The sequence below is a fragment of the Callithrix jacchus genome, chromosome 8, assembly GCF_049354715.1.
Source record: "Callithrix jacchus isolate 240 chromosome 8, calJac240_pri, whole genome shotgun sequence".
Taxonomy (NCBI): domain Eukaryota; kingdom Metazoa; phylum Chordata; class Mammalia; order Primates; family Cebidae; genus Callithrix; species Callithrix jacchus.
This window is the reverse complement of record NC_133509.1, coordinates 10,872,378-10,900,339: the sequence shown is the minus strand read 5'-3', so window position 1 is coordinate 10,900,339 and position 27,962 is coordinate 10,872,378. Positions and strand designations below refer to the sequence as shown.

Here is a 27,962-nt window from a genome sequence, read left to right as displayed (position 1 = left end):
CAGATGCTGAATGAGATAATCAGTGGCAGTTAACAGACCGTTACATTCCCTTCTGCCCGCCGGACACTACAAGTCCCAGAATACAGTTCGCTGCCTTCCAAAGAAAATAGCTCACCCATCCCAGCATGCAATGCGCTAACAAGCCGCGAAGATTTTTTTCTCGTCCCGCCGAAACAGAGCAAAGCATTCTGGGACTTGTAGCCCTTGAGACGCCTTTCCGTAGGTCCTCCAAGTTACTCCGTGTCCGGTCCCGCCTATTCTCTGCTCCCCTTAACGTTTAGGCTCGTCTCGGCCCACTTGAAGACCAGGAAGTTGATCAATCCCGTGGACGGCTGCTGAGAGACGGTGGCGCGAGTGAGACAGTCGCCAGGGATGGCTGAGCGTGAGGATGCAGCGGGTGTCTGGGCTGCTCTCCTGGACGCTGAACAGAGTCCTGTGGCTCTCGGGACTCTCTGAGCCGGGAGCTGCCCGGCAGCTCCGGATCATGGAAGAGAAAGCGCTAGAGGTTTATGGTAATTAATTTTACCCAGCACAGCATTTGGCGTTATAGGTGCCGGCGGGAGGTGGGGGGTGCGGGGATGACGGCCTCACTTGAGGGCTGGGAGGGGAGACTTGTTGTGTGTGTGTGTGTGTGTGTGTGTGTGTGTGTGTCTGTCATGTCCGGACGGGGTCCTAAGTCACGCGGGAGTGTGTGTGTGTTGTGTGCCACATCTTGTCCGGAGCGTAGCAAGCGCTTTCTTCGGGGTCCTAAGTCACGCGGGAGTGTGGGTCTTTTAGGAACTGGGCTCTCCGTAAACCTGGGGCAAGCAGACCCTGGAGGTCTTAAATGCTTAATTCTCCACGTGTGGCCTACGTCTTAGAGACTATTCCAAGACTTGTGGGCAGAGCACAAGTCTAGGGTGTTTGGTTAGGAAGCAAAGCTGGCCTGATTGCACTACTAGAACTTCCTCTAGCTCCTGGACACGCACTCCTGCTACCACTGAGGGCACTGGTGGGTGACAGTTGAGTTGGGGACTGGCCCAAGGTCACAGCCACTCTGGCAAAGTCAGTAAACAGAGGTCCCCAGAAGAAGAGAACAAGATTGGCTTCTTGTAGCAAGGCCTTGTATATACACTCTTCCATGTTATATATTAAATATTTTCTATTTAGCCTTTGGGTCCATCTTTATTGTACAAATGAGGAAACAAAGGCTTAACTACCTAGAGGTCACACTGTCTGTAAGGAACAGAGCAAAAACTAAAGGCTATGCCTTCTGCTTCTAAACTTGATGTACTTTCCACCACTTCACAATTGCCTTGCAACTTTTAAAAAAAATTATTTTGTATTGTTTTTGAAAACCAAAAAGACCGGATATAATATTGAGAGATCTAACTGTAGAATACAAATATAATTCAACTATGAGAGCCAGAAAATTCCTTTTCAGAAAACTCTTGTTTCCCTAAATCCCATGATGACACAACTCTATGAAAGAGAAGCTTTATCCTCTTTCTTGCCTATGTTTCCAAATTGTTTCTTTTTTTTGAGACGGTCTCTTCCATCATCCAGGCTGGAGTGCAGTGACACAGTCTTGGCTCACTGCAGCCTCAGCCTCCCGGGTTCAAGTGATTCTCCTACCTCAGCCTCCTGAGTAGCTGGGATTACAGGCACGTGCCACCACACCGGCTAATTTTTATATTTTTAGTAAAGACAGGTTTTTGCTATGTTGGCCAAGCTGGTCCCAAACTCCTGACCACAGGTGACGCACTTGTTCAGCCTGCCAAAGTGTTGGGATTACAGGCGTGAGCTACCGTCCTTGGCAAAATTCTGTTTCTAATCAAGTGACAAACACAGGAGAAAATTAAAGACAAAATAGAGTTTGTTTTTGTTTTTCCCAGTTGCATTTCTGATTGTATATAATTTTGTGTGATAAATAATAGAACAAAACTTCAGATTATAGAACCTCAAGCACATTCTATGTAAAATTCTGCTTCTTTCCTTTCTACTTCACCATTTCTCTTTTTTTTTTTTTTTTTGAGACGAAGTCTCGTGGTCGCAGCTCACTGCAACAACCTCTGCCTCCCAGGTTCAAGCAATTCTTCTGCTTCAGCCTCCCGAGTAGCTGGGACTACAGGCATGTGCAACCATGCCCAGCTAATTTTTGTATCTTTAGTAGAGATGGGGTTTCACCATGTTGGCCAGGATGGTCTCGATCTCTTGACCTCATTATCTGCCCGCCTCAGCCTCCCATCACCATTTCTCTTTATTGTTCTCTTTTCCTTTATCTCTTTCTCCAGCCTCAGAGTAAGAAGGAAATCCTATCTTCTCCAAGGCCAACCTAGACTCCTACGTAATTAATCCCATCCCCTTCTGCTTATTTACAAGTCTCCTCTCCTCCCCACTTATATATGCAATTTCTCTCCTCAAAGTTTCCTTTATCCTTGTCGTTGTTCTAGGTTCCTTATAAAGCCACTGTCCTTTCCCTGTTCCTCCCTTCCCAGCCAAGGCCCTAGGAAGACATTTTCAGTTCCCACTTGCTTCCCCTTTTGCAAGGTGGCTTCAGCCCTCCCCCTCTCTACTGAAATTGTTTTCTTACAGCTGACAGGGTGACAAATGAAAGCCCTGTTTTAGCTGTCATCAGCCTGACTTTTTCTGCAGCATTTGATAGTATTAACCATCCCTCTCTTCCCTTCTCCAGTTCTTTTTGCATTTATTTCTCATTCTGATCCCTAAATTAGGTGCTTTGCATGGATCTGTCGGGTCTGTTTTTCTTTATACCACTTATTCTCACCCTGGGTTGCACCTAAGAACAACCTGAGGAATTTTTTTTTTTTTTTTTTTTTTTTGAGACGGAGTTTTGCTCTTGTTACCCAGACTGGAGTGTAATGGCATGATCTCGGCTCATGGCAACCTCTGCCTTCTGGGTTCAAGCAATTCTCCTGCCTCAGCCTCCCGAGTAGCTGGGACTACAGGCGCGCACCACCATGCCCAGCTAATTTTTGTATTTCTAGTAGAGACGGGTTTTCACCTTGTTGACCAGGATGGTCTCGATCTCTTGACCTCGTGATCCACCCACCTCGGCCTCCCAAAGTGCTGGGATTATAGGCGTGAGCCACCGCGCCCGGCCAACCTGAGGAATTTTTAAAACTCAAAGGCCAGCAAACCAATTAAATCAGAGTCTCTGGAATTGGGGCCCAGGCATTAGTTTCTTTCCTTCCTTCCTTCCTTCCTTCCTTCCTTCCTTCCTTCCTTCCTTCCTTCCTTCCTTCCTTCCTTCTTTCTTTTCTTTTCTTTCTCTCTCTCTCTTTCTTTCTTTCTTTCTTTCTTTCTTTCTTTCTTTCTTTCTTTCTTTCCTTTCTCTTTCTTTCTTTCTTTCCTTTCTCTTTCTTTCTTTTTTTTTGAGACAGAGTTTTTGCTTTGTTTCCCAGGCTGGAGTGCAATGGCAGAATATCAGCTCATTGTAACCTCAGCCTCCTGGGTTCAAGCGATTCTCCTGCCTCAGCCTCCCAAGTAGCTGGGATTACAGGTGCCCACCACCATGCCCAGCTACTTTTTTTTTTTTTGTATTTTTAGTAGAGACAGGGTTTCTCCATGTTGGTCAGGCTGGTCTCGAACTCCCAACCTCAGATGATCTGCCTGCCTCAGCCTCCAAAGTGCTGGGATTACAAGTGTGAGACACCATGCCTGACCTTTTTCTTTTTTTTGTGACAGAGTCTTGTTCTGTCACTCAGGCTGGAGTGCACCAGCACGATCTTGCCTCTCGCTGCAACCTCCGCCTTCTAGGCTCAAGTGATCCTCCCGAGTATTGGGGACCACTGGCCTGCACCACCCACCTGGCTAATTTTTGTGTGTATTTTTTGTATAGATGGGGTCTCACCATGTTGCCCAGGCCGGTCTTGAACTTCTGAGCTCAAGTGATCCACCTGCCTTCGCCTCCCAAAGTTTGTGGATTACGGGTGTGAGCCACTATGCCCAGCTACTTTCCTTCACTTTAAATGTCGAATATTGAAATGTTACCTGTTTTTCAAGGCTTGATTCACATTCCACTCCTATGAAGCCTGTTACCACATTCTTTCAAGCTGAAAGTTATTTCTTCCTCTTGAGCTTCCATGACACTTTTTCCATTCTTATTATATTTTCTCTGCAATGTCCAATTTGAGAAACTGGATATGGTCTTATAATAATCCAAGAAAACAGTTTTCTCACGAGGAAAGCAGTAGTGACACATTCTGTCAGAAACCTGGGAGCTGCTGTAGTATTTGCTTAATCGTAAGAGAAGTCAGTGCTTAGGCCAGGCACGGTGGCTCACTCCTGTAATCCCAGCACTTGGGAGGCTGAGGGGGTGGATCACCTGAGGTTGGGAGTTCAAGACCAGCCTGACCAACATAGAGAAACGCTTTCTCTACTAAAAATACAAAATTATCCCAGCATGGTGGCACATGCCTGTAATCCCAGCTACTCGGGAGGCTGAGGCAGGAGAATGGCTTGAACACAGGAGGCGGAGGTTTCGGTGAGCTGAGATTGCACCATTGCACTCCAGCCTGGGCAACATGAATGAAACTCCATCTCAAAAAGAGGAGTCAGTGCTTAAATTAGGCCTGGCAAAATCATCTTTATTTAGAGTAGTCATGTTTTAATAGAATATTTTATCTCTGATACCTCTTTAGATTTGATTAGAACGATCCGGGACCCAGAAAAGCCCAGTACTTTAGAAGAACTGGAAGTGGTCTCGGAAAGTTGTGTGGAAGTTCAGGAGATAAATGAAGAAGAGTATCTGGTTATTATCAGGTTCACGCCAACAGTACCTCATTGCTCTTTGGCGACTCTTATTGGTAAGTTTTTATGTACATACATGTATATTTATGTAAATTCTCAATTATTCTTGCTGATATTGACCCATAATAACAACTTGCATGATTATGGAAAAGCCACATGGTGTATGCATCACACTTTATGGTTAACAGAGTATTTTCCTGTATTCGTCTTCTATAGCCCTCACAGTTAGCTTGTGAATTAAAATATTGTTATCTTCATTTTGCCCATGAGGAAACCGAAGCTCAGAGAGTTTAAGTGACTTGCACAGAATCAGGTAGCCACGAAATGGTGAAACTCAGCCTCATACCTAGGTCTCTTGACTCCAAATCTGCTTCTCCTTTAGTTATGTCAGGCTCCCTCTCCGAGGTATACATGCCCACAATTGATGCAGAGTGCATGTGGGCCATCGCCTTTTCTCAGTGCTGGAGATTGGAGTGGGTGGTGTCAGACTAGCATTGCTGCCATCAGCATCTCCTTTCAGCTGTTCTACTGGCTTCTATGTAGTATGGGCAGAAGTTCTGGTAGGAGGCTGGATTCCTAGTATTCTGGATTTGTTAGTAGGTACAATAAATGTCTTTGAACATATGATTGTTATAAAGGGATTTTATTTCAAACCAAATGTTCATGAGTAGGGGATTGATTAAATAATCAATGTAAACAATGGAATACTATGTAGCTATAAAAAAAGAATGAAGAAGCTCTGCATTTACTGATATGGAGAGATCTCTAAGACATACTGTTAAAAAGTAAAAGTAAGGGCTAGGCGCAGTGGCTCACACCTGTAATCCCAGCACTTTGGTAGGCTAAGGCAGGCAGATCACAAGGTCAGGAGATCGAGATCATCCTGGCCAACATGGTGAAACCCCATCCCCACTAAAAATATAAAAATTAATTGGGCGTGGTGACACATGCCTGTAATCCCAGCTACCTGGGAGGCTGAGGCAGGTGAATCACTTGAACCAGGGAGTTGGAGGTTGTAGTGAGCCGAGATCACACAACCACACTCCAGCCTGGTGACAGAGTGAGACTTCGTCTCCAAAAAAAAAAATAAAAGAAGTAAAAGCAAGTGTCATTTTGCTTTTATTTGTGTAAAAAAAAGGCAAAAAAATACATTTTTATTTGATTGCATATGCCTGAATAATATTAATACATAAATGAATAGTTATAATGGTATTAGTGGTTAATAATGGTGGTGAGAGCTGAGCGGTAGCCGAGATTGTGCCATTGCACTGCAGCCTGGGCGACAGAGTGAGACTCCATCTCAAAAAAAGAAACAAAAAAAAAACCCCAAAATTAGTCTGGTGTGGTGTACTTCTATAGTCCCAGCTACTTGGGAGGCTGAGACAGGAGAATCTCTTGAACCTGGGAAGTGGAAGTTGAAGTGAGCCAAGATCACGCCACTGTACTCCAGCCTGGATGACAGAGCAAGACTCTGTCTCAAAAAATAATTAAGTAAATACAGCTGGGCATGGTGGCTCATGCCTGTAATACCAACACTTTGGGAGGCTGAGGCAGGTGGATTGCCTGAGCTCAGGAGTTCAAGACTAGCCTGGGCAACACTGTGAAACCCCGTCTCTACTAAAACACAAAAAGTTAGCCGGGCATGGCAGAATGTGCCTGTAGTCCCAGCTACTCAGGAGACTGAGGCAAGAGAATTGCTTGAACCCAGGAGATGGAGGTTACAGTGAGCCCAGAGCGCGACTGCACTCCAGCCTGGGTGACAGAGTGAGACTTCGTCTCAATAAATACATACATACATACCGACCCTGTGGCAGGCACCATCTCATTATATCTCATCTAATCCTTTTCCGTATTTGGGGATTTTTCAAAAAATTCTCTTAGAAAACCAAATGGTACTTAGAAAACCAAAAACAAGTGATTATCTTCCTAAAAGATAGGTAGTCTGGCAATTATATCTTGTGTCGTGCTGTGGTTTGAGATTTTGTTGTTGATGTGTCTTAGCATGGGATGATAAACTGAACTTCAGTGGAACTTGTTTTAAAGAAATTGCTCGATTTGTACCTTGCAGGCATAAAGGATTACAAATTTGAGAGGTTTTGTGTGGCCCTTTTCAAATGGCTTTTTCTTGGCTTTAATCTTTTGGGTGGCCTGGCCTGTTGTGGGGCATTTTAAAAAGTTTAATGAATTGACAGGACATGGTGGCTCACCCCTGTAATCCCAGGGCTTTGGGAGGCTGAGGCGGGTGGATCACTTGAGGTCAGGAGTTTGAGACCAGCCTGGCCAACATGGTGAAACCCCATCTCTACCAAAAATATAAAAAATTAACTGGCCAGGTGCAGTGGCTCACGCCTGTAATTACAGCACTTTGGGAGACCAAGGTGGGCAGATCACCTGAGCTTGGGAATTCAAGACCAGCCTGACCAACATAGAGAAACTCTGTCTCTATTAAGAATACAAAATTAGCTGGACATGGTGGCACACGCCTGTAATTACGGCTACTTGGGAGGCTGAGGCAGGAGAATTACTTGATCCCAGGAGGCAGAGGTTGCAGTGAGCCGAAATTGCACCATTGCACTCCAGCCTGGGCAACAAGAGTGAAACTCCATCTCAAAATAAATAAATAAATAACTGGTTGTGGTGATGTGTGCCTTTAAGTCCAATTACTTGGGAGGCTGAGGCAGCAGAATTGCTTGAACCGAGAGGTGGAAGTTGCAGTGAGCCGAGATTGCACCACTGTACTCCAGCCTGGGGAACAGAGTGAGACTCCATCTCAAAAAAAAAAAAAAGTTTACTGAATTAATTGACTTTTGCTGGAAGGCGAACTGATGTAGTAAAAGTGGCCTGGGCTTTCCAGTGGTCTTAGGTTCCAATCCCAATTCTGCCACTATAGTAACTCACCGACCTTGAGGAAGTTACATTGTGACCTTGGTTTAATAATGTGTAGAAGGGGGTTAGTAATAGCTCATTGGATTATCCTAAGGAATATGTAAGGTTACATATTAAATTTTTTAGTGTGGTTCCAGGCTTAAAGGAGCTCTTGTCCGGATTGAACCAAAGCTGTTTTCAGCGACTGTGTTGTTTGGGGGTGAATAAATGCAGCTGAATGCTTTTTCAAGAACCAGTAAGAAGGAATAAAGAGATAATTGGAGGTGGTTTTTTCTTCTCCCTCCACAGGGCTATGCTTAAGAGTAAAACTTCAGCGATGTTTACCATTTAAACATAAGGTAAGGAAGATGTGTTTTCATTGTCATAAAACAGCTTTGTACCCTGTCTACCTGGAGTTCCCTTCCTCCCATCTCATGTATTCACATACCACACACCACACAATTCACCTATGTAAAGTGTACCAGTTCAGTGGTTTTTGCGTGTTCATTACTCAGTTGCTTATTGGTTATTCCGTTGAAAGGCATTTAGGTGGTTTCTACTTTTTGTGTATTTTGAGTAATACGGCTATGAGCATTAATGTGTAAGGTTTTGTGTAGGCCTGTGTTTTCATTTCTTTTCCACCTGGGAGTGGAATTGCCTGGTCGTATGCTAACTCTGTGTTTAACATTTTGAGAAACTGTTTTCCACAGCCGCTGCACCATTCTGCATTCCTACCAGCAGTGTATGAGGGTTCCCATTTCTCCACATCCTTGCTAACACTCACTATCCTTGTTACAGCCATCCTAGTGGGTGTGAAGTAATATCTCATAGTGTTTTTTTGTTTGTTTTTGAGACAGAGTCTTGATCTGTCACCCAGGCCAGAGTGCAATGGCATAATCTTGGCTCAGTGCAACCTCTGCCTCCTGGGTTGAAGTGATTCTCTTGCTTCAGCCTCCCAAGTAGCTGGGATTATAGGCATGTACCACCATTCTGGCTAATTTTTTTTGTATTGTTAGTAGAGACAGGGTTTCACCATGTTGGCCAGGCTGGTCTTGAACTCTTGGCCTCAATTGATCCACCTGCCTTGGCCTCCTCAAAGTGCTGGGATTACAGGAGTGAGCCACCAAACCCTGCCATCATGGTGGTTTTGATTTGCGTTTCCCTGATGGCTAATAATGTTAAGCACCTTTTTATGTGCTTTTCGGCCATTTGTATATCTTTGGAGAGCTCTCTATTCAGATCCTTTGCTCATTTTAAAATAAGGATGTCTTATTTTTTAATTTATTTTTATTTTATTTTGGGACAGAGTCTCACTCTGTCACTAGGCTGGAGTGCAGTGGCATGATCTCAGCTTACTGCAACTTCTGCCTCTGAGGTTAAAGTGATTCTCCTGCCTCAACCTCCCGAGAAGCTGGGATCACAGGCATGTGCTACCATACCCAGCTAATTTTTGTATTTTTAGTAGATGGGGTTTCCCCATATTGCCCAGTATGATCTCGATCTCAACCTTGTGATCTCCCGGCTTGGCCTCCCAAAGTGCTGGAATTATAGGCGTGAGCCATTTTATCCAGCCCTATTTTTATTTTTATTTTTAGAGTCTCACTCTGTTGCCAGGCTGGAGTGTAGTGATGTGATCTCAGCTCACTGCAACATCCGCCTCCTGGATTTAAGTGGTTCTCCTGCCTCAGCCTCCCAAGTAGCTGGTACTGAGTGCCCACCATCACATCTGGCTAATTTTTGTATTTTTAGTAAAAACGGGGTTTCACCATGTTGGCCAGGATGATCTTGATCCTGACCTTGTTATCCACCGGCCTCGGCCTCCCAAAGTGCTGGGATTACAGGCCCGTGAGCCACCACACCTGGCCAAAAGTTTTCAATTTTGATAAAGTCTAATTTGTTTTTAATTTTTTTACTTGTGATTTCAGTGTGATATCTAAGGAATATGTTTTTAACCTTACTATTGGGCAAGAATATGGATATCACAGTTAATTCGTAGTAATTGGTTATAGCTCATGAATGATTCAGCCTTGTCCCTTACTGTCTTCTGTAATTGCCTTCTCTACCTTGCTGTTACCTAGCCTTTACACAGAGTTGCCTATCTACTTGGATTTCCCTTCCTCCCATCTCATACGTTCAAATCCTACACATCTTTTTTGTTGGGTGTTGAGACAGGGTCTTGCTCTTTCTTCCAGGCTGGAGTTCAGTGGTGTGATCACTGCCTACTGCAGCCTCAGTCTTCCAGGGTCAAGTGATCCTCCCATCCCAGCCTCCCAACTGGCTGGGACTACAGGTGCGTCACCATGCCTGGCTAATTTTTTCTTAATTTTTGGTAGAGATGAGGTCTCTCTTTGTTGCCCAAGCTAGTCTCAAACTTCTGGGCTCAAATGATCATCTCGTCTTAGCCTTCCAAAGTGTTGGGATTATAGGCATGAACCACTGGGCCTGGCCAAATTCTACCCTTGTGTTAAGGCTTAATTAAATACGTTTTTATTTTCCATGATGTCAGTTCTGATTTCTTTCTCTTTTTTTTTTGAGACGGGGTTTCCCTCTTGTTACCCAGGCTGGAGTGCAACGGCGCGATCTCGGCTCACTGCGACCTCCGCCTCCTGGGTTCAGGCAATTCTCCTGCCTCAGCCTCTTCAGTAGCTGGGATTACAGGCATGTGCCACCGTGCCCAGATAATTTTTTGCATTTTTAGTAGAGACGGGGTTTCACCACGTTGACCAGGATGGTCTCGATCTCTTGACCTTGTGATCCACCCGCCTTGGCCTCTCAAAGTGCTGGGATTACAGGCTTGAGCCACCGTGCCTGGCCCTTCTTTCTCTTTTTTAAAATTAATTTTGATTTATCTTTTTAAATTTTTTTCTTTTTTTATCTTTATTTTTTATTTTTTGCATTTACCTTTTCATACTACCAGTCCTGATTTCTATAACAAAAGCTATTTCTTTTTTGGAATTCCCATAGCTCTTTCTTTGTCTTCTGATGTAGAGAGTTTCCTTTTCTAACTTGTGTTCTATTTATTTTTCATCTTCCCTCCTGGACTGTCAGCATTTTTTTTGTTTTTTGAGATGGAATTTTGCTCTGTCACCCAGGCTGGAGTGCAGTGGTACTGTCTTGGCTCACTGCAGCCTTTGCCTCCCAGGTTCAAGAGATTCTCTTTCCTCAGCCTCCCAAGTAGCTGGGATTACAGGTGCATCCCACCATGCCCGGCTAAATTTTTGTACTTTTAGTAGGGTTGGGGTTTTGCCATGTTGGCCAGGCTGGTCTCAAACTCCTGACCTCAAGTGATCCACCCACCTCAGCCTCCCAGAATGCTTGGATCACAGGCATGAACTACCATGCCTGATCAATTGTCAGCTTCTTGAGGTCAAAATTCATATATGATACATCTCTGTGTTCCTGCTATGATCTTATACATAGTAGGAGCTCAATAAGTATGTCTTAAATTGAGTAAATTGATGAATTATACTAGTGGTTTATGATGCCCTGTAAATTTTATTCTATTTTCCATTTTTTTTTTTGAGACAGAGTCTCACTTTGTCACCAGGCGCCAGGCTGGAGTACAGTGGCACAATCTCGGCTCACTGCAACCTCCGCCTCCCGAATTCAAGCAATTCTCCTGCCTCAGCCTCCTGAGTAGCTGGGATTACAGGCACGCGCCATCATGCCCAGCTACTTTTTGTATTTTTAGTAGAGATGGGGTTTCACCATGTTGGCCAGGATGGTCTCGATCTCTTGACCTCGTGATCCACCCACCTCGGCCTCCCAAAATGCTGGGATTATAGGCTTGAGCCACCGTGCCTGGCCTCTATTTTCCATTTTTAACTGTTTTAATTATAATGTTTAACTTTTTATTTGAAATGAAAATAATGAAAGCAAATAAATAAAATAGTGAAGAACAGTACAAAGAAATTCTATATATCCTTCACCCAGATTCAGATTCACTGATTGTTAACATTTTGCCACATTTGCTTTGTCATTAATTTCTCTTCATATATGTACACACACACACACACATTTTTTTGGAAACGTTTGAGTACAAATGTAATGCCCCCTTACTCTAAATACTATAGGATGTATTTCCTGAGAACAAGGACATTCTCTTACATTACCGCAGTTCAAATTTCAAAACCAGGACATTGATACAGTACTGGCATCTCATCTGCAGCATGTATTCAAATTTCCCCTGTCACCCAGTAATATCCTTCATGGCGGTCCCTCCTCCTGTCCCTACCCCTCTCCCCCATCACACATGGCATTGGTTGTCATGTCTCTTTAGTCTCGTTTAATTTGGGGTAGTTCCTTAGCCTTTGTCTTTCATAATCTTGATATTTTTGAAGAACGCAGACCAGATATTTTATAGATTGTCCTTCAAATGGAGTTTTCTGATGTTTCCCGGTTAGATTCAGGTTATGCGTTTTAGGCAAGAATACCAAATAAATGTGTCCTCATTGCATCACATCAGATGCCTATAAATTCAGTTTGTCCCATTATTGGTGACAGCTACCCTCACCAACGGTTTGGTTACCCTGAAGTATAGGTCATAGAGGAATAGCTGCGTAAGTGCTGCTTCTTCCCCTTTATCATTTTTAGAAAAATGAGTCCTGTATAATTTTAAACTGAAGTAAATCAGTATAGAGTGATTCTTTGTCTGTTGCCTTGAGGTCTAGAATAAGAGTGTTTTGCCACTAGGGGAAAGGTGTTTTTTGTTTGTTTGTTTTTTGTTTTAAATAGATTGAGGCTAGGTGCATTGGCTCATGCCTATAATTTCAGTACTTTGGGAGACCAAGATAGGCAGATCACTTGAGCTCAGGAATTTAAGCCCAGCTTGAGCAATATGGCGAAACCCTATCTGTACAAAAAAATGGAGATGGGGGTGGAGAGGGGTGGGAGTGTGGGAACTGAGGTGGGAGGATCACCTGAGCCCAGGAAGTCGAGGCTGTCATGAGCCAAGATGGTGCCATGATTTTTAACATTCCGTTTAGCTATAATAGTAAGTTACGATTTTTCTCATGAGAAATGTTTATCTCAGTAGTAAATAAGTAAATACAAATTAGTTCATATGTTTCAGTGTTCTCTGGAAAGTAGAGGTCTTTATGACAGCATGCTCTCTTTACAACAGGATTTGCAGTACTTTTGTAGGTTGTCTCTAAAGCTCTGGGTCTTGGAGGGTAGCTCGTGTGTAGGGGTGCAGCAGGGCCAGGAGGGATAGCTTAACCAGTATTATACTTGAGAATAAATTTAACAAGATAATAATGAATGAGAAAAGGAGGATGCTAAAAGCTGTGTATCATGATCCCGTTTTTGTAAAACAAGCAATGTAAAGAAACATCCAACTTTGGTATTTGTGTGTGTGTGTGTGTGTGTAAAATCTGTGTTAGATTATGTAGGTAGAGAACAGTATGGAAGAAACTACACTAGATTATTATAGTAGATTTCCGGAGTCAGTGGCAGGGCAGGAGGAAGTTTAGATACTGAGTTGGGAAGAAGTAAAGTGCAGAAGAGGGATATTCTTAAGTAAAACAATGTGTACGAGATCTCATTTATGTAAAATGGTATTTTTGTGTATTCTTTAAAAAAATTTCTACCTTGGGAAAGAATAAAAAAAAAAATTCCCAGGTGACCAAAATAAAAAAATCCTACTCATTTCAGCCCTTGTTTTAGAGAAGGATATGGAGGATTTGTCCCTAAGTCACTGTTAGAAACAGGATTGGGGGGTGCCAGGCATGTTGGCTCATGCCTGTAATCCCAACACTTTGGGAGGCTGAGGTGGATGGATTACCTGAGGTCAGGAGTTTGAACCAGTGTGGCCAACATGGTGAAACTCTATCCCTACTAAAAAAAAAAAAATGTAAAAATTAGCTGGGCGTGGTGGTGTGCGCCTGTAATTCCAGCTACTTGGGAGGATGAGGGCTGAGGAAAGAGAATCGCTTGAACCCAGGAGGTAGAGGTTGCAGTGAGCCGAGGTCGCACCGCTATACTCTATCCTGAGTGACAGAATGAGACTCCATCTCAAAAAAAAAAAGGGCCAGGCACAGTGGCTCATGCCTATAATCCCAGCACTTTGGAAGGCTAAGGTATGTGGATTATGAGGTTAGGAGATCAAGACCCTCCGGCCAGCATGGTGATACCTCATCTCTACTAAAATACAAAAAAAAATTAGCCAGGTGTGGTTGTACATGCCTATAGTCCCACCTATTCAGTAGGCTGAAGCAGGGGAATTGCTTGAACCTGGGAGGCGGAGATTGCAGTGAGCCGAGATCCTGCCATTGTGCTCCAGCTTGGTGAACACAGCAAGACTCCTGGTTTTGGACCCTCATTCCCTAGATGTTTGATTCACTGTATATTCCACTTCACTCTCTCATCTTAGAATGCTCTAACGTTTTTTCTTTGACTTTCTTTTTTCCCTTTCTAGTTGGAAATCTACATTTCTGAAGGAACGCACTCAACAGAAGAAGACAGTAAGTGAATGTTTAAACTAATGGAAAAACACTTCAGATAGTATTTTTTCTTGGATACTGGATTCTTCTACCAGCCAAGTATCTACTGGGTTACTTTCAAAAAAAGTACGCAATTAGTTATTAGCTCTTCTTTCCTAGGTAGGAAAACCTAGGCATTTCAGGGAAGTAATTTTTACAGTGGGACTCTAAGTGCATTAGAGCTCATGGATGTTGACTAGTTTAGGCCAGTGGCTACACATCTGTAAAGAATATCCAGCTCTAGGGACCTTGACTTATGAGCTCTAAGTAGGCTGCTTTTCTTTGGTGGCAGGATAAGAGAGCTGTGTACTTGAAATTGGGTCTAGCAAGTAGAGCTGTAGTGAGTCTTGTGGTAGATGCTGTCTCTCTGGGTTAGTATATTAGAATGGGGGTGGGGAAACTTTTTATATACAGAACCTCTGACCTACAGAGAGAAGTCACTGTAGTGACTTCTAATGGCCAAAGTGGGGTTTGGGAAAAGCAAAAGGCAGAATGTTCTGTATGATCCATGTGTTACCTTAAAAACAGAATTTTAATGTTTTTAATCTACAAATGATAGAGTGTAAGTAATGAGAAATACATTTAAAGGGTGTTTGTACTTGTTTCATCAGAGGAGTGGAAGAAAGAGATGATTGATAATGGAGTGAGAGAAACAGTCAGATAGATACCCAGAAGACTCAGAAAGCCATACCCAGGGCTGGAGAAAGACACACAAAATCTCCTACATAGAAGAGAGCTGTAGAGAGGGAAGCAGGGAACCCTGTTGCTTCCAGAGGAATAGCCCATCCAGGAAACTTTTTAGGTTACTGTCATGAAAACTATTAAAATCATGTCCTAGCTATAGTTTCAGGCATGTAGATTATTATACTCTTTGTGGGCTAAATTTCTTTTCTTTTTTTTGAGACCAAGTCTTGCTCTGTTGCCCAGGCTGGAGTGCACTGACATGATGTCACCTCATTGCAACTGCAACCTCCACCTTCTGGGTTCAAGCAATTCTCCTGCCTTAGCCTCCCAAGTAGCTGGGACTACAGGCATGCACCACCACATCCAGCTAATTTTTGTATTTTTAGTTGAGATGGGGTTTCACCCGTGTTGGCCAGGCTGGTCTCGAACTCCTGACCTCGTGATCCGCCCACCTCAGCCTCCCAAAGTGCTGGGATTACAGGCATGGACCACCACACAATGGGCTAAATTTCTTTAAACCCCATGTGCTGAGGGCTTCTACCTCTGATTAAAAAAATAAGAGTTTAGGTACCCTAAATCCACTCAGGCTATCCTTTTGAAATTCCTCAAATGATAGGTTTTTACAACAGCAATAGTATTAAGTCTTATGATTCTTGTTTTTCGTTTAGTAAATATTTACTAAGAGCCTTCTATGTGAGGGTACAGTTCAACTTTTGAGATGTATTCCTGCCTTTGTGGAGCCTACATTGTAGTAAGAAGAAACTGAATTGAAATTATTTACACAGGAATATGTGTATGTGTGTTTGTCTTCTATATGAGACATTTTAGCAGCATCCCAGAAAAGTCAATCCACATTAAGAATATGGGTGTCTCTCTTTTGAACTCTTCTGTTAAGAGTGCTGTTAGCTAATTGTAGAAAACATAATGGATCAATACCTTTATTATATGAAGATTCATTCAAACTAACTTTTAAAAAAGATCTGGTAGATTAATAGAAAGAAACATGAACAGGAAATTCATGCAAGAACTAATATATACACATTGAAAATGTTCTGTTTTCCTATTAGACAAGGAAATGCAAATTATAGCAATAATATTGAACCATTTACCACCTCCTATTTTATGTATGTTTATATGCATATTAGTTTTTATTAAATAATAGCAGCTATTGCCTGGGCATGGTGGTTCACACCTATAACCCTAGCACTTTGGGAGGCCAACGCAAGAGAATGCCTTGAGGCCAGGAGTTTGAGGCTGGGATTTCAAGACTAGCCTGGACAACATAGTGAGACCCTGTCTCTACAAAAAAATTTGAAAATTAGCCAGGTGTGATGGCTCATGCCTGTGGGAGGCTGAGGCAGGAGGATTTCTTGAGCCCAGGAGTTGGAGGTTACAGGGAGCTATGATTGTACCACTGTCTCAAAGAAGAATAATAGTAATAGCAGGTATTGCTGCCAAACTGATAGCTCATGTATTGATGTTGACAATGTAAATTGGTGAGTAATTTTGGGAAGTAAATCAATGATATAAATCAAACCATAAAAATATTCATATTCTTGGGCAGGCCATGGTGGCTTACGTCTGTAGTCCCAGCACTTCGGGAGGCCAAGGCAGGTGAATCAAGAGGTCAGGAGTTTGAGACCCGCCTGGTCAATATGGTGAAACCTCGTCTCTACTAAAAAATACAAAAATTAGCTGGGTGTGGTGGTGTGTGCCTGTGGTTCCAGCTACTCAGGAGGCTGAAGCAGGAGAATCACTTGAACCTGGGAGGTGGAGGTTATAGTGAGCTGAGATCGTGCCACTGCACTCCAGCCTAGGCAACAGAGTGAGACTCCATCTCAAAAAAAAAAAAAAAAAAAAAAATCCCATTTTTGAGAATATTTCCAAAAAGAAGGCTATATGTTTAAAGGTGTTCATCGTAGCATAGTCTTCATAATTAGTTTAGAACACTTAAGACTTTTACCATGTTAAATAACCCTGTAGATTAAAATATAGGCTTATGGGGAAAAAAACCAGCAATTTTCAAAATTGTATTTACTCTGAATGTAACTGTATAAAGATATGTATATGGACAAAGACTAGAAAGAAAAAAATAGATGTGGTAAGTAGTAGAATTATAGTGTCTACTATAATTTTTCTCTTAAATCTGCCTTCTAGGTGAGAAATTATATTATGAGTATAATTATGAGTATAATTAGCCAAAAATGACTTCAAGTTCTCAAGCAGTTCAGTTTTTTGTTTCAGCAGGCTAATAAAAAATACTGTCTGGCACTGTATGTTGACACAGTTCTTCTGCTAACTTTTGTCTGTGTATTTTTCAGTCAATAAGCAGATAAATGACAAAGAACGAGTGGCAGCTGCAATGGAAAACCCCAATTTACGGGAAATTGTGGAACAGTGTGTCCTTGAACCTGACTGATGGCTGCTTTAAGAGCCACTGGCCTGTAACTGTTAGATATATTTGTTTAAACTCTTTGTATAATGTCAAAGACTCTTGTTTAATACATAGGTGATATGGTACCTCAGAGCATTTTTTTAAAGGATTCTTTCCAATAGAGATTTAATTCTAAGGTAGTACCTAATTTGTTCAGTGTATAACATTCTCAGGATTTGTAACACTTAAATGATTAGACAGAATAATATTTTCTAGTTATTACGTGTAAGATGAGTTGCTATTTTTCTGATGCTCAGTCTGATACAACTGCTTTTCATGTCAAATATCTACTGTGCCCAAATGTACTCAATTTAAATCATTACTCTGTAAAATAAACAAGCAGATGATTCTTATAATGACTCACTGTTTTTATTGAATTGTAAATTCCATGTAAATGTCAACTCCTGAAAGATACCTTAAAGCTTTATTTTTGCTGATTATTTTGTAGAATCAGAGATCTGAGAACCAAAAGACATCCTTAAGATTGGGCCTACCTTCCTTCCAAGGACAATCCTGGACCCCTTCATAGATAAGGAACAAATGTGGAGAGGGCCAGATGGCATACACAATTTTGAAGATCAAGAAGTCCACCAAAGAGGTTTTGATTAAACCAACCTAAATGTATGGTCTTTATTTGTAGTTCATTTGGTTTGTTTTAGGGGTTAATGGTCATGTGAAGTACAGTAGCCTCCAACATGGGCCCCTCACTTCCTGGTATTCATGCCCTTCTAGAATTACCTTCCATATTGAATTAAAGCCAATGGATGTGATTAATACAGAATGGCAGAAGTGACTGTAGGTGACTTCTGAGGCTAGATCTTAAAAGGTATTGCTGCTTTCACCTTAGTCTCTTGGATTGCTCATTCTATGGGGATCCAGCCACTATGTCACGAGAACTCAAGCCACCCTGTAGAGAATTCCACATGGAGTGCAACTGAGGCCTCCAAACAATAACCAGTGCCAATTTGCAAACCATGTGAGTAAACTCCTGAGCCAGAACTGCCTAGCTTCCAAATTCTGGATTCGGGCACTTTCTTGGGTGCTGAGGACACAGAGATAAATCAGCCATTGTTTGTCCTCCTGGAGTTCATACTTAGCAACTTACACCTCAGCTGCTCTCTGCTCCAGGCAGTGAGTGATTGAGGCTGTCTTACCTGGTGCCTGAGCTAGTCCTGGCCAAGTAGAAACAGAAGCCAGGCAGCAGGACCAAAGACAAAACTCTGCCTTAGGACCTGTCTGGTGAGGGCGCTACTGACGTGCAATTCCAAGTGGATCATTGTTAGAGGAGTCACCTGAATTGCTGGCCATGCTGCTCCTGTAAGCTAGATGTGTCTTCTGTTTTCTCCACTACTACCAGAATGATTTCTTTTTTGTGTGACTCACTCCAGCTTCCTAGTCCTAGGTGAGATCTCTAGTCGGCTGATCTCAAGTCACATGTCCATGTCCTGGCTGCCAAGAAGGCAGGAGAAAAGATAACGTGACCTTTGATGTGGGGAGGTGGACTCTGTCCCCCAGCAAGACTCACATGGTAGGAATTCTATAACAGAGTGAGAGGGTTAAAAAAACTAATGACTACTACATGAATTATCTTAGAATGAATTTGGCCTGGTGCTCATGCCTTTAATTCCAGCACTTCGGGAGGCCAAGGCAGGTGGATCATGAGGTCAGGAGATCAAGATCATCCTGGCCAACATCGTGAAACCCCGTCTCTACTAAAAATACAAAAATGAGTCGGTTGTGGTGGTGCACACGTGTATTCCCAGTACTTGGGAGGCTGAGGTAGGAGAATTGCTTGAACACAGGAGGCAGAGATTGCAGTGAGCCAAGGTCATGCCACTGCATTCCAGCCTGGTGACAGAGCAAGATTCCATCTCAAAAAAAAAAAAAAATTTAACTTTATTAATCATAATAACATCTACATAGAAGTGAATAATAGAGGTACATATATAGTCACAAGATGTGTTATCTAGTCCATCTTTGGCAAGGTTAGTACACATTTTTGGAAAAGGGCCACATGGGCAATATTTTAGGCTTTTCAAGCCATATGCTCTGTTGTAACTATTCAACTCTGCCCTCATAGCACAAAAGCAGCTGACGGTCTGTAAACCAATAAGCGCGATTTCACTCCAAGAAAACTTTGGACACAGGTTTGAGTTTCATATAATTTTCATGTGTCATGATTGTTTCAACCATTTAAAAATATAAAAACCTTAGCTTGTGGGTTGTACAAAATCCAGCATTGAACTAGATTTGGCCTGTGTGCCGTTAGTAAACTCCTGATTTATAAGAATGATCATTCTTTGTGGAAAGTCGGACCAGTTGGAAAATCAGATAAAAGATGTGGAATGGGAGGTCCCTAGGGGGAAAAAGGCACTCACATGAAACTTTGTATATGACTTCAGGACATTCACAGACTTGCTTAGGAGCCAGTGGAGCCTAGGTTAATAACTCTGCTTTACAAGTAGTGCTGGCTAAACACTGGGCTTCCCCCTCCCTCAATAACCCCCCCGAGTCCTGAGGGTTCACAGCTTTGGCTGGGACTATAGGGGCAGAAGGAAGTGATACCTTTCCTCACCCATTATAAAGGTCATGGCCAGCACCCCTATGAAAAAAGATAGGATAACAAGAGAAAAGCATAACAAATGTAGTCAATCCAAGTTTTATGTGACTCAGCAGGCTTCAGATGAAGAATCCAGAGACCCAGGGAAAACTATTTTTCTGCTTAGGTGCCACCGCATTCCAGCTTGGGTGACAGAGTGAGATCGTGTCTCAAAAAAAAAAAAAAAAAAGACTGGTCAACTGTACAGAAATGTGATTGGACAAAAAGTACGATCTGATGGTAATGGACGAAGTGGGGAAACCCAGCAAGGCCTGTCCAGATTCTTCCTGGCCTTTCTGTGTAGCATTCCTTCTTCCTGGGTATGGAGCAGAACCCCTCTGGAATGAGAGTCTTATGACCTACTGTTAGATAAGGTAGGTCAGATAATTTCTTTATGGCCAGCTCATGCACAGAAGGGCGGGGGAAAGTCAGAGTACTATTTCTAGGTTTTATAGCTTGCTTTTTTGTTGTTACTGTTTTTGTTTTTGAGACGGTCTCGCTGTTGCCAAGGCTGGAGTGTGATGGTGCAATCATGGCTCACAGCAGCCTCAACCTCCCAGGCTCAAGTGATCCTCCCACTCCAGCCTCCCAAGTAGCTGGGACCACAGGTGCATGCCACCATGCCCAGCTAATTTTGTTGTTGTTACTTTTTTTTGTAGAGATGGGATTTTGCCATGTTTCCCAGACTGGTATGGCTTGCTTTGGAAAGAGGTTCTGGTTTCTACTACCTCCCTTGGGGAAAAGAAATTCCATTTTCTGTGACTCCCTTTGGAGGAGAAAGGGGCAGGAGACAGGAGGGCAGGATACGGTCAGAGAGAGTCTTTGCTTCTGAGGCTGCTTCTGAGGCTTCCTATTTTCCTTTAATTCACAGCATGCCAAGGAGCCATATTTTGGGTTATTGCTTTCTGATCCCCAGTAGGAGCCACTACCTTCTTGTTTTTCTTTTTTTGAGACAGGGTCTCTCTCTGTCACCCCAGCTGGAGTGCAAGGCATGATCAGGGCTCACTGCAAGTCTCAAACTACTGGGCTCAAGCAATTGTCCCACCTCAGCCTCCCAGGAAGCTGGGACTACAGACAAGAGCTACCATGCCCAGCTAATTATTTATCCACTACTTTCTTAAACCATAACAAATAATCAAGAAGTTTTCCCAGCTCCTATGAACCAACTGCTTTGCTACCCAAACTGCAGATGTGTCCAGCAGGACACAATTAACTGCAGTTAGTAGGGGCAGGATTGCTATAAAAGTCTCAGTGCATTCATATCCCACGTGGTTTTCCGCATGTGTTAATAACAATGGTAGAAAACAAGCCAGTGAACTGTCAGGGTTCAAACTTGTTACCCATGCACCACTACTATGAAAACTCTTTTTTTTTTTTTTTTTTTTGAGACAGTCACTCTGTCACCCAGGCTGGAGTGCAGTGGCACGATCACGGCTCTATCTGCCAGCCTCAATCTATCCACCCACCTCAGCCTCCTGAGTAGCTGGGACTACACATTTATGCTACCAAAGCTAACTGATTTTTAAATTTCTTGTAGAGATGAGGTCTCACCAGGGGGTCTCAAACTCCTGGGCTCAAGTGATCATCCCACTTTGGTCTTCCAAAGTGCTGGGATTAAAGGCATGAGTCAGCTGGGCACTGTGGCTCACGCACTTTGTAATCTCAGCACTTTGGAAGTCCCAGGCAGGCAGATCACAAGGTCAGGAGTTTGAGACCAGCCTGGCCAATACGGTGAAACCCCATCTCTACTAAAAATACAGACATTAGCCAGGTGTGGTGGTGGGCGCCTGTAGTCCAAGCTACTTGGTAGACTAAGATAGAGAATTGCTTAAATCCAGAAAGTGGAGGCTGTAGTGAGCCGAGATCATGCCACTGCACTCCAGCCTGGACAACAGGGCAATACTCTATCTGGAAAAAAAAAAAAGACATGAATCACTGTACCCAGCCACATTATTTCTGACATCTTTTTGTATATATGAAATATTTTACAAGTAAAGATTTTTCCCAAACATTCCATTGGATTTAGCCTGAGCTGGTAGTTGTCCATGACTGCGGTTAGACTGCCTATAGGGCATGGGTGAACCCAGTTCTGGTATGGGCTTATTTGGGGCAGATGTACTGGATGTGGGGAGGATGTTGCTATATGGGCTGTGAGGTTCTCTCCAAGTACCCCACACAGACCGTGGATCCTCCTCACAAAGGATGTGGTCGAGTACCCGACTCTGGTGCCAAACTCCCATTTTGTTCTAATCCACTACTCAGTCAGTAGCTGCGTGACTTGGGGCAAGTTAGCTAGCCTCCCTGTATTTTAGTTACCTCATTTGTAAAACGGGGGTGATAAAATTACCTATTTCATGGGGCCCTTACGAGGATAAAAAAGGGAATGCTTGTTCAGTGCTGAGCACAATGCGTAGAACCTAGTTAATGCTTTATTAGGTTTTTTCTTTGTTTGCTTCTTAAGCAGAACACCTGTTTTTTGTTTGTTTGTTTGTTTTGAGACGGAGTTTCACTCTCGCCAGGCGCCAGGCTGGAGTGCAGTGGCCCAATCTCAGCTCACTGCAACCTCCGCCTCCCGGGTTCAAGCAATTCTCCTGCCTCAACCACCCGAGTAGCTGGGACTACAGGCGCGCACCACCACGCCCAGCTAATTTTTGTATTTTTAGTAGAGACAGGGTTTCACCATGTTGGCCAGGATGGTCTCGATCTCTTGACCTTGTTATCCACCCACCTCGGCCTCCCAAAGTGCTGGGATTACAGGCGTGAACCACCGCGCCCCGCAATTTTTTTTTTCCGATGGACTTTCGCTCTTGTTGCCCAGGCTGGAGCGCAATGGTGTGATCTCACACCTGTAATCCCAACATTTTGGGAAGCCAAGGTGGGCGGTTGGCTTGAACTCCAGCGTTTGAGACCAGCCTAGGCAACATAGCAGGACCCCATCTCTACAAAAAAAGAATTAACAGGGTGTGGTGGTGCACCCCTGTAGTTCCAGCTACGTGGGGGGCTAAAGTGGGAAGATTGCTTGAGCCCAGGATATTGAGACTGCAGTGAACCCTGAACTCCCGCCTGGGTGACGGAGCGAGACCCGGGTGTTCCCGGGTAGGGGAGAACAGAGGAAAGGGCCTGTTTGTGCTAACTCGGAGAGTTTTTCTCTGGTGTGGGTGCAGTTACCTGGGAGAACACCAGATGGCAGCAAAACATTATTCCTTAGTGGTAGAGCACAGCCCACTTTGCATCAGCCGCCCTCGGATTTCCCAAGGGACCTGCAAAGGGCCTTGAGGGCACACTCACTACCCCTCTAACCAGGCTGCGCTAAACGGTACCAAACCACCGCTGATTCATTGTGGTCTGCGCCTTTGTTCTGACCAGAGTGATTATCACTGAAGACTTTTTTTTTTGAGACGGACTCTTGCTCTGTCGCTCAGGCTGGAGTGCAGTGGCACAATTTCAGCTCACTGCAACCTCCATCTTCCAGGTTCAAGTGATTCTCCTGCCTCAGCCTCCTAAATACCTGGGCACAGGTGCATACCACCACATCTGACAAATTTTTGTATTTTTAGTAGCGACGGGGTTTTACCATGTTGGCCAGACTGGTCCTGAGCTCCTGATCTCAAGTAATCCATTGGCCTTGGCCTCCCAAAGTGCTGGGATTACAGGCGTGAGCCACCAGGCCTGGCCAATCACTGAAGACGTTCTTCGATGTGGAACTACTTTGCCAAAGATTATGAGTGATTTTGAGGCTTTGATACATATTGTTGAATTGGCCTCTGGAGAAATTGTGCGGATTGATACCAAACCGAGAGTGGGATGGGTGTCCCTGCCCTGCACTAATATTGGGTATTGTTATTTTTAAAAATATTTGCCAAGGTGGAGGATTTTAAAAAGATTTTTCATTAGCATCTGTTTGCAAGGTTAAACATGTAAAAAATATTTCTTTTCTTTTTTTTCTTTTTTTTTGAGATAAGAGTCTTGCTCTGTCATCCAGGCTGGAGTACAGTGGTGCTGTCATACTCACTGCAGTTTCAAACGTCTAGGCTCAAGCAATCCTCCTGCCTCAGCCTCCCAAAGCGCTGGGATAACAGTTGTGAGCTTGAACCCAGGAGGCGGAGGTTGCAGTGAGCTAAGATCACGCCTCTGCACTCCAGCCAGGTCGACGGAGTGAGACTCTGTCTCAAAAACAAACAAAAAAACACCTCTTGTGGTAGATGTGTTTTTTTGTTTTGTTTTGTTTTTGGAGACGGAGTCTTACTCTTTCGCCAGGTTGGAGTGCAGTGGCACGATTTCGGTTCACTGCAACCTCCATCTCCTGGATTCAAGCAATTCCCCTGCCTCAGCCTCCTGAATAGCTGGGACTACAGGCACGTACCACGACACCCGGCTAATTTTTTGTATTTTAGTAGAGATGGGGTTTCACCATGGCCAGGATGGTCTTGATCTCCTGACCTCATGATCTACCTGCCTCAGCCTCCCAAAATGCTGGGATTACAGGCGTGAGCCACCATGCCCAGCGGTATATGTGTCTTTTATAAAACCACTTAAAAATATATATATTTACACACACAAGAATTAAAAAAAAAAATATATATATATATATATAAATACATATGAAGCCTCACTCTGTCACCAGGTGGGAGTGCAGTGACGTGATCTTGGCTCACAGCAACCTACACCTCCTGGGTTCAAGCAATTCTCCTGCCTCAGCCTCCCAAGTACCTGGGACTACAGGCGTGCGCCACCATGCCTAGCTAATTTTTGTATTTTTAGTAGAGATGGGGTTTCACCATGTTGGCCAGGATGGTCTCAATCTCTTGACCTTGTGATCCACCCACCTCAGCCTCCCAAAGTGCTGGGATTACAGGCATGTGCCACAGCGCCCGGCCTTAGAAGTATATTTTTAAGGTGGGAAATACAATGTATTTTCCCTCTTGGGAAAGTTTCCCTTGATTCTATAAACTCCTGGGGTCTGGTGCTGTAGCCCACTGCTCACACTCTTGGCTATCTCAGATGCGTTTTCTATTTCATGTCCCCTCAGACATGATGTTTGTGTGGTGTTTGCATGATGGCCTTCCAACATTTCTTGTTGAATTCTTTCAGGCTTATCTTGATCATAACGAGTGAATCTGCCTCTATGCAAGGCTTCAGCCTTTAGCATTTCACATGAGTAATATCCACTGAGCTAGGGGTTGAGAAGCCTGACTTTTAATCTTGGCTCTGCCCCAGACAAGTGTGAACTTGGCTAAGTCACTCTTGCTCTGGGGGCCTCCTCCTGTCTTCTATAAAGTGAATGTGTTAGGTGATCTCTAAAGTTCCTTCTGGTTTTGAATGTCTAACTATAGAAGCCACAGTGACACGTTGGCTTTCTAGGAGTTCCAAGGAATCATTAGCATCATTAACAACAAATGGGTTTAATACTGAGCTTGCTCTACAATTGCTAATCCACTGATTCATGCAGAATTGAAAATGATCATGACCTTTTACCAAAACCTATTAGCTTAATAAATCTGTGGTTTTGTTTTTTGTTTTTTGTTTTTTTTTTTGAGACAGGCTCGCACTGTCACCGGGGCTGGAGTGCAGTGGTGTGATCTCGGCTCACTGTCACTGCAACTTCTGCCTTCCATGTTCGAGGGATTTTCCTGCCTCAGCCTCCCGAGTAGCTAGGATTACAGACGCCTGCCACCATGCCCAGATAATTTTTTTGTATTTTTAGTAGAGATGGGGTTTCACCATGTTGGCCAGGCTGGTCTCAAGCTCCTGACCTCGTGATTCACTTGCCTCAGCCTCCCAAAGTGCTTATAGGCATGAGCCACCGTGACCAGCCTGCTTTTTGTTTTTTAACGAGTGTTAGGGTTCCTAGATTGTTTTTGTTGTTGTGATTAAGCAAATTTTAGCTAAACTGGGTCCTATCAACTGAGTTTCCTTGTAGCTGGATTCCTCAGGCTGTCACATCTGTGGTTTTTGTTCGTTTGTTTGTTTTTTTTGGCTACATTAAGCTGAGTCTATTCAGATGAGTCAGAATGTAAAGTGAATATGTGTACAAAGCTCGACTGCCTTGCTGGGTGAAACTTACCACATTGCAGAGCCTTGTGAGACCTACATTACTCCCACTGAAAAACATAGCTACCATCAGCAACAATGAGGGCTAAATTTGTGTTAATCTAATCCTACAACTTCATTTTACAGGTAAGAACACTGAGGCCAGGAGAAGTTGAGTGACCTGTCGATACTCACACAGCATGGGAGAATCAGAGCCCATGGCATCAGAACCTGTGAGCTTGGGAGATATCAGAAGAGGCCTGATTTGCAGTTAAGCATTTGCCAAAGATCAGCGGCATGATTTAGGCAAGTCATTTTCCCGGTTGATTCAAGTGAATTAACAGAACAAAACACAAATTTTTCTAGGTTCCTTATCTATTTTGTGGATTGAAAATAGGGTCTAGGTAAATTGGCAGATATAGAACTTCCTGGTGAAATAAATGTGACACAGCTGGATACAAAAATCAAGATACGATTTTACTCATTTTGTCATTTTTATCATTTTCTGAGGGATATTTACAGCTTAATGTGTCTTCACAGTAGTGATGTTTGAAGCTCTTGGCAATTATTTTCCTCTTAGGAAGATTTTGCAAAAGAATACATTACCCTTTACTAAGTGCTGTTGTTGAGCAGAAGTGAAGCTGAGGAAACCTGCATGAGCTCTAAGGACCTCAGCACTCACTAATAGGTCTAAAAACTTAATGAGCACTAATGGGCATGAAAGGCAACGCTTATTAATTTTTTTCTGGAATGAAGAGAACTCCATGAATATAAGCTTACTATCATCAGAGCAGCTTCTGGTGTAGATATTTTGTGTTTTATTTTTATTTTTATTTTTTTTGAGACGGAGTTTTGCTTTTGTTACCCAGGCTGGAGTGCAATGGCGCGATCTCGGCTCACCTCAACCTCTGCCTCCTGGGTTCAGGCAATTCTCCTGCCTCAGCCTCCTGAGTAGCTGGGATTACAGGCACAGGCCACCGTGCCCAGCTAATTTTTTGTATTTTTAGTAGACACGGGATTTCACCATGTTGACTAGGATGGTCTCTATCTCTTGACCTCGTGATCCATCCACCTCAGCCTCCCAAAGTGCTGGGATTACAGGTGTGAGCCACCGTGCCTGGCCCGATATTTTGTGTCTTAAATTAACCTAGTCTTCTTTAATCATAGAAGTAATGTAGAAATATGACAAAACCAAAAAAGTTCCAAAAGTATAAGATGAAAATCAGAAGTATCCCTTTTGGCCCAACCCAGTGATACTCACTTCTGTGGTCTCAATGTTTATGGACCCTCCAAATTTATATGTTGAAATCCTGATCCCTAAAGTGATGATATGAGGGGTGTGAACCTATTAGAGTGTTAGGAGGTGGGTGTTGATTAGGTCATGAGAGCAGAGCACACCCCCTCTTCCCATCCCTTGTTTTCTTTCTTCTTTTTGAGACAGCGTCTCACTCTGCCTCCTAGGCCAGAGTGCAGTAGCACAATCAGGTCAATGAAATCTCAAACTCCTGGGCTCAAGCAATCCTCCAGCCTCAGCCTCTCAAGTAGCCAGGGCTATAGGTACACACCACTATGCCCAGCTAATTTTAATTTTTTGGTAGAAAGGGTCTTGCTATTGCTGCCCAGACTGGTCTCAAATTTCTGGCCTCAAGCAATCCTCCCACCTTAGGCTCCCAAAGCTCTGGGCTAATAGACATGAGCCACTATGCCTGTCCCAGAGCCTTTTTAAAAGATTAGTGCCCTCATAAAAGAGGCCTGGGACAGCTGCCTTGCCCCTTCCATCACGTGAAGACACAGTGAGAAGGCTCCATCTATGAGCCAGAGAGTTGGCCCTCACCAGACCATTTTGCCAGTGCCTCAACTAGTCCTTTTCAACTTCTGGAACTATAAGAAATAAATTTCTGTTGTTTATAAACTACTCTGTTTACAGTATTTTGTTATAGGAGCCCAAATGGACTAAGACATCCATGGAGACAACTACTTTCAACAATTTTTAGTTTCACTCTTTCTGCTAATTACTGTAATACATATATGTTATTATATATGTATATATATACATATCTTTTTTTTTTTTTTTTGACACAGAGTCTTGCTCTCTTACCCAGGCTGGAGTGCAGTGGTG

General features: G+C 43.4%; 2 protein-coding genes across 5 annotated transcripts in view; one reads left to right on the top strand and one right to left on the bottom strand.

Moving 5' to 3' along the window:
- The window catches only part of SNX1 (sorting nexin 1), a 43,760-nt gene extending 43,404 nt beyond the window's left edge, over positions 1 to 356 (bottom strand). The window contains exon 1 of the mRNA XM_078333335.1: positions 116 to 356. Coding sequence (XP_078189461.1) covers positions 116 to 187 — 72 coding nt within the window. The 5' untranslated portion in view covers positions 188 to 356. The remainder of the gene's footprint in view (positions 1 to 115) is intronic.
- Positions 207 to 27,758, top strand: CIAO2A (cytosolic iron-sulfur assembly component 2A). 4 transcript variants are annotated; one of them, XR_008474657.2, is made up of 6 exons: positions 207 to 512; positions 4,644 to 4,808; positions 7,927 to 7,976; positions 14,033 to 14,078; positions 17,663 to 18,742; positions 25,991 to 27,758. XR_008474657.2 is itself a non-coding variant. In XM_002753216.5 (5 exons), exons 1-5 carry the CDS (start codon positions 389 to 391, stop codon positions 17,197 to 17,199), a joined length of 483 nt encoding a protein of 160 aa, XP_002753262.1. In that variant the 5' UTR covers positions 207 to 388; the 3' UTR covers positions 17,200 to 17,570. The 4 variants fall into 4 exon arrangements, 3 of the variants coding, with proteins under 3 accessions (XP_002753262.1, XP_035114701.1, XP_009003287.1); XM_002753216.5 differs by lacking the exons at positions 17,663 to 18,742; positions 25,991 to 27,758 and adding an exon at positions 17,102 to 17,570; XM_035258810.3 differs by lacking the exons at positions 7,927 to 7,976; positions 25,991 to 27,758 and having other exon boundaries at positions 17,663 to 17,839.
- The last annotated feature ends 204 nt before the right edge of the window (positions 27,759 to 27,962 follow it).

Excerpts from the sequence above, each read along its gene's own strand:
- CIAO2A (XM_002753216.5), top strand. The coding sequence starts at position 389 with ATGCAGCGGGTGTCTGGGCTGCTCTCCTGGACGCTGAACAGAGTCCTG. Across the intron at positions 4,809-7,926 it reads CTCTTTGGCGACTCTTATTG|GGCTATGCTTAAGAGTAAAA; the intron begins GTAAGTTTTTAT and ends CTCCCTCCACAG. Across the intron at positions 7,977-14,032 it reads GTTTACCATTTAAACATAAG|TTGGAAATCTACATTTCTGA; the intron begins GTAAGGAAGATG and ends TTCCCTTTCTAG.